This window comes from Oncorhynchus gorbuscha, linkage group LG11, assembly GCF_021184085.1.
Source record: "Oncorhynchus gorbuscha isolate QuinsamMale2020 ecotype Even-year linkage group LG11, OgorEven_v1.0, whole genome shotgun sequence".
Taxonomy (NCBI): Eukaryota; Metazoa; Chordata; class Actinopteri; order Salmoniformes; family Salmonidae; genus Oncorhynchus; species Oncorhynchus gorbuscha.
Genome location: NC_060183.1, coordinates 73,110,001 through 73,119,948, shown reverse-complemented (window position 1 = coordinate 73,119,948; position 9,948 = coordinate 73,110,001). Strand labels below are relative to the sequence as shown.

Sequence of the window (9,948 nt, the reverse complement as noted above, 5' to 3'; positions counted from 1 at the left end):
CCGCTATTTTGGCACAAACTCTCCTCAGTTATAATGCCCTAACTGGTCAATAAAACATCTTAAAAATAATAGTTAGAAACATATGAGCTGTCACTCCGTATACACCCGCACACATAGGTCTCGACAGTCGACCACCGTGCAGAGTTCCGCACTTCACAGTTTTGCTGATTGGCTCGCTCTTGACCCATTCCACCCTTTACTGCCACATAGATCCACAAGAACCTGCAGACAGAAGCTACTGAAATCAGCCCAAATAATGGTAGTTCTTCTTTTGTTCCTTTACTAGCTCTAAACAGGGGTTGGATTTATTATGTATAAAAATCCTAGATTGCATATGTTATGTATTGGACAATGAGAGGCATTTAAACTACCGCCCACCATACTGCTACTCAGTCCTCCATAAGAATTGGTATTTATTTTATTAAACATTTATTTAACTAGGCAAGTCAGTTCTTACTTACAATGACGGCCAACCCCGGCCAAATGTGCGCCGCCCTATGGGGACGCCTGATCACGGCTGGTTGTGATACAGCCCGGAATCAAACCAGGGTCTGTAGTGATGCCTTAGACCGCTGTGCCACTCGGGAGCCAAATTAATGGCATTCTACAGTATTTCAATTAAATATTTCAAAGGACACGATTACATGTATTAAAGTTTTGTTTTTTTTGTCGTGGGGAAACTAACATTAGTACTTCCAAAAAATTATATTTTAAGGAACATTTTAATTTTCACATTTTAATGTGTTTTTTTCACATTTTATAATAAAAAATAAATTAAGGCTCTAATGGAATATACCAGATCTCTATATTCCATTAGAAGCCTTAATTTATTTTTTATTATAAAATGTGGGAAAAAAAACATAAAGAAGACTGCTGTAATCGCTCCAAAGATGTTTCAACAAAGTACTGAGTAAAGGGTCTGAATCCTTATGTTAATGTGACATTTCAGCTTATTTTTTATACATTTGCAAAAATGTCTGAAAACCTGTTTGCTTTGCCATTACGGGGTTTTGTGTATAGACTGATATTCACATTATTTAGAATCCGTTTTAGAATAAGGCTGTAATAAAAAAGTCAGTCTACACGTTTTAAAGTTTGAATGTCGTTTCTAGTTTAAACGGTCTAAGAGGAGTTGAATGCTAAATAATAATAATAATAAGTACTTAGAAGATTTAAGTGGGGGTCTTGTTTTACAAGCCCACAATAATAATAATATGAGTATGTAAGAAATCTAGAGTTGTGCATTGCTATGCAAAACTACATTCCTTTGCATCCACACCTAATTGGTATTTTGATTCACATGATTCAATTCACCGCGATTGACCCAAATCACTATTAATACTATGGGCAAAGTTCATTTTTAGTTTCATAAAAAAATAACTGTTTAAATGAATTGTCAGAATAAGTGAAACTTTATGGCCTTATTCGTGCGTGTCGGTGGAAAGTTTTTTTGGGACATGATGAAAGCATGAATACACACTAATAATAGCATAACAGTTAACTACAGTGTACAAGATACAGTATGTTTTGAATTGGCTACCAAATTATTACATGCTGACCACATCGCTCCTGTCACGTTTGAGGATTGCAAAATAAATGTACACATGCTTGTTATTCAATCATTGTACCTACACTGGTCGCGCATGTCTGCGTAGCCAGGCGCTAAAATACAACTTTATTCTATTTGTGATGCTTAAAACGCTGCAAGTCCCGCCTCTCCCATCTCCTCATTGGTTTTTAGGAGCATATACCCACGTGGGTGATTGAAAGATGAACTGAGGTCCAGACTCTAGTCCAGTCGGTAGTGGTAATGCAGCTTAAAGTTGGTTGCCAACCACCATATAAAGTCCAAAGACGAAGAAGCCTGAAGAATGAGAGATTACTAGAAACTATCTCGGTTTACCGTTTTATCTGTGGATTAATTTTCAGATTAGAGGACCTTGTGTATTTCTGGTAAAATAACAACTCAATGTTTATATCCCAGGACAAATTAGCTAGCAACATCAAGCTAGCTAGCTAAATGGCCATAAATGTTTGCTTATCGACCTTTCCCCAAATGAATACAATTAGATCAGAGTTCATTTTGATATTTCAACCTGCGTGTCCTGATCGCATCGGGTGCGGGGGGACAAAATCAATCTGCGAGTGCGGTCTAGTCTGTTCTATCATATTTTCTAGGCTAAATTACATGCTACTGCAATGTCCGACTGTCTCTCTCTCCTTGAGCAACGGCTCACTCATCTCGCACACATGCAAGTGTTGCGCACAAACACAGATACAGTATGTTGATTTTTATTTTTTTGATCAAATATTTTTTAATAAATTACATTAATTCCCCCAGGTCTTCTGAGCAAAAAAAGTAATGTGGAATTTTCAGTGTGAACATTAAGACTAAAAACACCAGGAAATCAGCTCAAAGGGATTTTAATTTAAGAAATCTGTCCAAATATTCTCACACATAACAGAGACAAGTGATTGTTTACAAATGTAAGCAAGGTTTGAAATGATTATGTTTTAGTCAAACATATCTGATGGTCTTCTTGCGGTCAATTTTCAGTCTACAAATGATTTGTAATTATGTTCTGGCCTCCAGACCATCCACTCCAGAACAAAATCGTCCCATGGCTGAATCTAGTTGATGATCCCTGACATACCGTGTACACTATATATACAAAGGTATGTGGAAACCCCTTCAAATTAGTGGATTCGGCTATTTCAGCCACACCCTTTGCTGACAGGTGTATAAAATCGAGCACATAGCCATGAAATCTCCATAGACAAACACTGGCATTAGAATGGCCTTACTTGTCACGCCTTGGTCATTGTATCTTGTGTTTTTGTTATATGTTTGGGTAGGCCAGGGTGTGACATGGGTTTATATGTTGTATTTCGTATTGGGGTTTGTATTATTTGGGATTGCGGCTGATTAGGGGTGTGTCTAGTTAGGCTTGGCTGCCTGGGGCGATTCTCAATCAGAGTCAGGTGTTTGTCGTTGTCTCTGATTGAGAACCGTATTTAGACAGCCTGACTTTCGCGTTGTATTTTGTGGGTGTTTGCTCCTGTCTTAGTGTTGTAGTCACCAGATAGGCTGTAATAGGTTTCACGTTTCGTTTGTTGTTTTCATATACAGTTATTTCATGTACCGCGATTATTTTCATTAAAGTCATGAGTAACCTACACGCTGCATTTCGGTCTGACTCTCTTCATTCAACAGACGAACGACGTTACATTACTGAAGAGCTCAGTGACTTTCAACGTGGCACCGTCATATGATGCCACCTTTCGAACAAGTCAATTCATCAAATATCTGCCCGGCTAGAGCTGCCCCGATTAACTATAAGTGCTGTTATTGTGAATTGGAAACGTCTAGGAGCAACAACAGCTCAGCCTCGAAGTGGTAGGCCACACAAGCTCACAGAACGGGACCGCTGAGTGCTGAAGCGCACAGTGTAAAATTGTGTCTGTCCTCGGTTGCAACACCCACTACCGAGTTCCAAACTGCCATTGGAAGCAACGTCAGCACAAGAACTGTTTGTCAGGAGCTTCATGAAATGGGTTTCCATGGCCGAGCAGCCACACACAAGCCTAAGATCACCATGCACAATGCCAAGCGTAGGCTGGAGTGGTTTAAATCTTGCCGCCATTGGACTCTGGAATAGTGTAAACGCGTTCTCTGGAGTGATGAATCACGCTTTACCATCTGGCAGTCCAAAGGACGAAATCTGGGTATGGCGGATGACAGGAGAACGATACATGCCCGAATGCATAGTGCCAACTGTAAAGTTTGGTGCAGGAGGAATAATGGTCTGGGGCTGTTTTTACATGGTTTGGGCCCCTTAGTTCCAGTGAAGGGAAATCTTAACGCTACAGCATACAATGACATTCTAGACGATTCTGTTTGGGGAAGGCCCTTTCCTGTTTCAGAATGACAATGTTCCCATGCACAAACCGAGGTCCATACAAAAATGGTTTGTGTGGAAGAACTTGACTGGCCTGCACAGAGCCCTGACCTCAACACGATCGAACACTTTTGGGATGAATTGGAATGCCGACTGCGAGCCAGGCCTAATCGCCCAACATCAGTGCCCGACCTCACTAATGTTCGTGGCTGAATGGAAGCAAGTCCCTGCAGCAATGTTTCAAATTCTAGTGGAAAGCCTTCCCAGAAGAGTGGAGGCTGTTGTAGTAGCAAAGGGGGGGACCAACTCCATATTAAGTGAGAAGTGGTAGATCTGTTCTAAAGTATGTGTGCTATTTCTATGCTTCCCGTTCTTAAGTTTAGTTTTTGCATCATTTAATTTAGGTTTTGTACACCAGCTTCAAACTGAAAATACAATTCACAGTGCATTAGATGGTACACAATGACTGCTTTTCTGTCATAAACTGAAATTTGGCAAACAATTCAAATTTTATCAAACAGGAAATGCCGGAGCAATTTCTGCATATTGAACCATTTATATAATAAATTAACAACACTGACACAAAAATTAAACAAAAACAGAGTTTAATTTTGGTAGGTTACATTAGCTGTGGTATGTACAAGGTGTATCGGACAGAAAAGGCATCTGGTAAATCTCAGCACCTATGCTTCTATGGAAGAATTAAGGTTGGTATGTTGTTTCAATGGGAAGAGATCAGAGTTGAGAATACCCCTAATATGCCTGGATGTGAAAACAACCCAGAGAAGAGGCCCAGAATTTCCCAGTCCTGAAAAGAATTCACCCTCCTATCTACAATAGTAGCTTCTTATTTACAACAAATCTGTACATCATGTTCATATTTACAATGAGCAGGACAGTACCTGAGGCACTAAAAGCACATGATCTCTAGGTGGAAAGATGGGGAGAAATGTATTGCAGGGAAATGGGGGGGGGGGGGTCAGAGCTTCAGATCCGTTGAGCAGCTTGAAGGAAGGTAAGAACCATTATTGATAACTGAAACTAGACATTTGATATACACTGAGTGCATCCCTTCATGGCAGCAGTGTATCCATCTGCGAATGGATTTTTTTTCAGCAGGAAAATGACCCATGCCACAAGGCTAGGACTGTCCTGGAATGGTTCCACAAACAACAGTGGCCTGCCCAGTCACCAGATCTAAATCCAATTGAGCATCTGTGGGATGAGATTGAACGAGCTATTCAGAGCAGAGATCCACTACCAGCCAACTTGACATAACTGTGGAAAGCATTGGAGTCAACATGGGCCAGCATCCCTGTGGAACGCTTTGGACACCTTGTAGAGTCTATGCACTGAATACATGAGGTTGTTCTGAGAGCTAAAGAGAGTTCAACTCAATATTAGGAAGGTGTTCCTAATGTTTTGTACACTCGGTGCACGTGGGAATTGTTAGGTAATTACAATTTCAAAGAAACCTGGTATGGTGACAATAGTTCTCCCAAATCTCATAATTCAAACCAGTTTGCGTTGCATTCAAAATAATTGGGAAAGAGCTCTGCCCTCCCTATTTCCGCATGCTTTTGAATTCACCGCTAAATGGTTTCATCCTTTTCCATAAGTATTACTAGCTATGCTCCAAAAAAGTAGCAAGAGTACGGGTGTTGTTAAACCCCGCTGTCCTGGCTAAATTCCCAGTCAGGCCCTCAGACAATCATGCCCACATAATCCCCCCTGATTCTTAATTTGTATGATGCACTTCCTCATCTGTCCACTGTGACAGCTGGGTCATGTTCAGTAGGTAACACGGGTGGTAAAATGTTTTGAAACAGAAAACGAAAACAAGTCTAGGTAGTGTCTCCACGTTTCAGTCTTTTTCTTCTGTTTCATGCCTACTGAACTCATCCAGGTGGAAGTAGTGGATAATAGTAAAACCATTTGAGCACTTGCTACACAAATCCAGTTCATTATTATTATTATTATTATGAATAAAATAAGAAACCATGAAAATGACTTATCCTGCCTTAACTTTAGTTTCAGCTGTAAACCAATACATTTTATGTAATGGGCCTTCTGGCATCTGCATGGCTAAAATCTGTCTGTGCAACACATTAGCAGAAAGCTTATTGAGGAAAACAGAAAGCAATAAATTATCAAATAACATAAACAAAAACACTTGTTTAAAATTTGGAGCCTCTTGTTTTCTCCAAGTGAAATAGATGCCCTAGACTTAACAGTGTACCAGAACCCTGCAATCGTTTCATTTTAGTGTCAAAACATACCAAAATGGCCCCATAGCAGTGTTGTATGAATCATAATTGTAGGCAAAACTTTGTCCATTTTCTCTCTCATTATACAATGTAAATAAACCATTTTGAAGCAAGTTATCCTCCATTGAAACCAACCAGGACAATACACGCTCTCTTTATTTTGTGTGTATGTGTTTTATTATGGTACAAGGTCTGCATGTGTGTGTGTTTTATTTAGTGCTTGTGCATGTGTGTGCAGTACTCTATGTGCAAACATAGTGTTTGAGGATGTGTATTTGAAGAGGTGCACATACTGTCAATATTCAGTATGTTTTTGATTGTGTGATGCAGCGTTTCAGAGTGGGCTTCAGTTAATTGGTTTCATAGGCCTGGCTGGACACTCAGCCTTCACGGACCTCTACATGCTCACCTTCACTCTCTTCCTAGGTCAATGTGGTTCCCTGTGGCTCAAAGGTTGAATCATGAAGGGCACAAAGACTCCCAGGCCCTTCTGAACCATTCAAACTCCCAGGCCCTTCTGAACCATTCAAACTCCCAGGCCCTTCTGAACCATTCAAACTCCCAGGCCCTTCTGAACCATTCAAACTCCCAGGCCCTTCTGAACCATTCAAACTCCCAGGCCCTTCTGAACCATTCAAACTCCCAGGCCCTTCTGAACCATTCAAACTCCCAGGCCCTTCTGAACCATTCAAACTCCCAGGCCCTTCTGAACCATTCAAACTCCCAGGCCCTTCTGAACCATTCAAACTCCCAGGCCCTTCTGAACCATTCAAACTCCCAGGCCCTTCTGAACCATTCAAATTCCCAGGCCCTTCTGAACCATTCAAACTCAGGTTGTTTTCTCCCAGTCTGGGTGACTCAGAAGTCACTTGATTTCTGATTCTGTAGTTAGTCCATCCTTCCAGCTCCTCCTCATTTTAGTAACTGCAACAAGCAGATCATTTATTATTAAAATCCTGAGGACAGGATGATAAACCTCCCCCCATCTTTGCCTCTCCCAGTCAGAGACCTTCCTCCCCCAGTCAGAGACATCCCTCCCCCAGTCAGAGTTCCATGGTGGGTGTGACCACCACGGGTGGGGTTGGTGGGTGTGGTAGAGATGGGACAGAATACAGTTTCCCAGAGGATGAGTCTTTACCACACTAGTCCAGAAGGCTGCGGTAACACCAATAAACATTAGCTTGCACACCGCCGTTAAAACACCAAAGAAGAAGAAGCATCCCCGCCCATGGCCCATCATCACGCCTTGTACATGTTGATGGGGCTGCTAAGCGCCAGCTGGCCGTTGGGCGCCACCTCCATGCTGGCCTCTTCCTCCAGCAGGCCCGACACGTCCCCCATGTTAGGCAGGCTGTCGTGGTAGCTGCTGATGCTGATGTTATCCTCTTTAAGTTCGATGGTCCAGAACGGAGCGTTCAGTTTGCGGTTGCGGTACTCGCGGTAGGTATAGACACCGCCCGCCACGCCCATCAGCACCACCACTGCCACGATGATCACCGCGAGGACGATGACATTGAACTGGGTCCAGGAGACCTCGGAGATCGCGGCCGTGGTGTTGGCGAGGAGACCTGGTGTGGTGCTGGAGGCTGTGGTGGTGGCGTTGGAAGTCATAGTGTGGCCACTAGAGAGGGTAGAGATGGTGGAGCGCAGGGTCAGGGTGGTGGTGGTTGTTGTCGTGTTCTGCTCAGGGGTGGGAGTGACTATAGCTGGGGAAGAGAGGCAAGTGTGTCTGTTTAGCACAAGGAACACTTCACTGTCTTGTCTCTTGATAAAGGTCACTGCTAATTGTTTTACTATTATGCATCCTCAGCTTTGTTTGTTGATTTTATTATACATCTTTAATATTACAGTGGAATTATTCAATGGTGATTACAGGAGAAACGTTGTTAATGTATATTTAACTCCATGTGAAATTCAACACTTTCACAGTGTACATATGAATCCATTGTTATCCATTGTTATAATCTAGTATTATATTAACACTTGTAAGAGTGATGACAAAATAACACTGAATTAGAGTTACATTGTCAAAATGTTCATTTAACACAGACAGTAAGCGAGATTAAATTTAACACTACCAGAGTTAATTTCTTTGAAGCGCTTGTCATCCACATGAAAGATAGTCAGTAGAACAAACATTCTGATTATTATTGAATGATTCTGACCTTTGCAGCTGTGGATGATGGCACTACCCACGTATCCTTCAGCGCAACGCTCGCAGTGTTTCCCCGACGTGTTGTTGACGCAGCTCAGGCAGTGACCCGTCTCAGGGTTGCAGATGCGGGGCGAGGTCCCGGGGTCGGCATTCCTGCTGCAGTTGCAAGGAAGGCAGATGCTGTCCGCATTGTAGAAGCCACCCCTGCACTGGTCACAGTGGGGCCCCTGGTACTCTGGCTTACACTGGTCACACACAGATTGTCCTCTGGGGTCTGGGAGGAAGATAGAAACATCACAGCAAGGTTCAGTGTGGGGAGTCAAGAAGACCTTCTACCACTAGGTGGTGGTAGCATTCTATGGGATAAACATTTTGGAGCGCTTGACTGTAGCATGGGTTGTGCTTGACTGTAGCATGGGTTGTGCTTGACTGTAGCATGGGTTGTGCTTGACTGTAGCATGGGTTGTGCTTGACTGTAGCATGGGTTGTGCTTGACTGTAGCATGGGTTGTGCTTGACTGTAGCATGGGTTGTGCTTGACTGTAGCATGGGTTGTGCTTGACTGTAGCATGGGTTGTGCTTGACTGTAGCATGGGTTGTGCTTGACTGTAGCATGGGTTGTGCTTGTATGATAGACAATTGAACACTTCAAACGGAAAAATATAAATGATGCTTTACACACCACAATAAGACATTTTTTGTGAGAACAAAACGCTAATATTACGACGTCCTTTTATTTATTTTTTGGACGGCAAATCTCTGCACAAAACAACTTTTCTCAGGAAGCATAAGCACAGTGGCAGAGATGTAACATTACAGTTCCACCAGAGACAACTTCAAATGTGAAGCATTCAGGAATGTGCAGGGTAAAGTTATATTGACGGGTTTCATTTACTCTCTCTGTGGATAAGAAGTCAACACACAGTACATCATGGTCTTGCTCAGTTGGTAGAGCATGGCATTTGCAAAGCCAGGATAGTGGGTTCAGTTCCCAAGACTGTCCATATGTAAAATGTATGCACTCATGACTAAGTCACTTTGGATAAAAGCATCTGCTAAATTACATATATTATTGACAAAGATGCTAGGATACCATCAAGAAGCTGAGTACACTAACTTTCAATCCTGTGACACCAAGATCCCGTCACACTAAGATAGTGATTTGTCCTCTGCACATACTGTACACCTAGTTGACCAGAAACATCCAATGTCCCTCTGTGGCTACAATAGTATCACCAGATGCATTTTTACAACCAGAAGTACACAGGGCCAAACAGTCTAGAACAAATAATATCAGAAAGAAAGGTGTTGTGTCCATTCTCTCATTCATGCACCTCCTAAATGGTGGAATTGCATGAGCAGCGTGTCCTGTACTATTAAACTGAATCCCCAATATATGACTGACACATTTCTGTTCTACAGCAGAGCTCCACAATCTGTGTGGTTGGTTCCACTCTTGCCTTTGTTTCTGTGCCATCTTTACTCCAAATCTAATGAAAAAAAGGATTAACAGAAGTCGCTGTTATCCGCCAGAGGCGAGTCGTGTTCAAACTAACTGTGAAAACAAACCATAACAAGATTTCCTCAAAATGCATCGTCTTTGTTTATGCCCTGAATTTTAATCACTA

General features: G+C 42.2%; 1 protein-coding gene across 2 annotated transcripts in view; it reads right to left on the bottom strand.

Annotated features, from left to right (window-relative positions):
- Positions 1–4,487: 4,487 nt before the first annotated feature.
- The window catches only part of LOC123989418 (multiple epidermal growth factor-like domains protein 9), an 88,074-nt gene continuing 82,613 nt past the window's right edge, over positions 4,488–9,948 (bottom strand). For both annotated transcript variants that reach the window (XM_046290421.1, XM_046290422.1), the window contains 2 exons: positions 8,332–8,595; positions 4,488–7,872 (listed from right to left, as the gene is read on the bottom strand). In XM_046290421.1, coding sequence (XP_046146377.1) covers positions 7,406–7,872; positions 8,332–8,595 — 731 coding nt within the window. In that variant the 3' untranslated portion in view covers positions 4,488–7,405. The remainder of the gene's footprint in view (positions 7,873–8,331; positions 8,596–9,948) is intronic.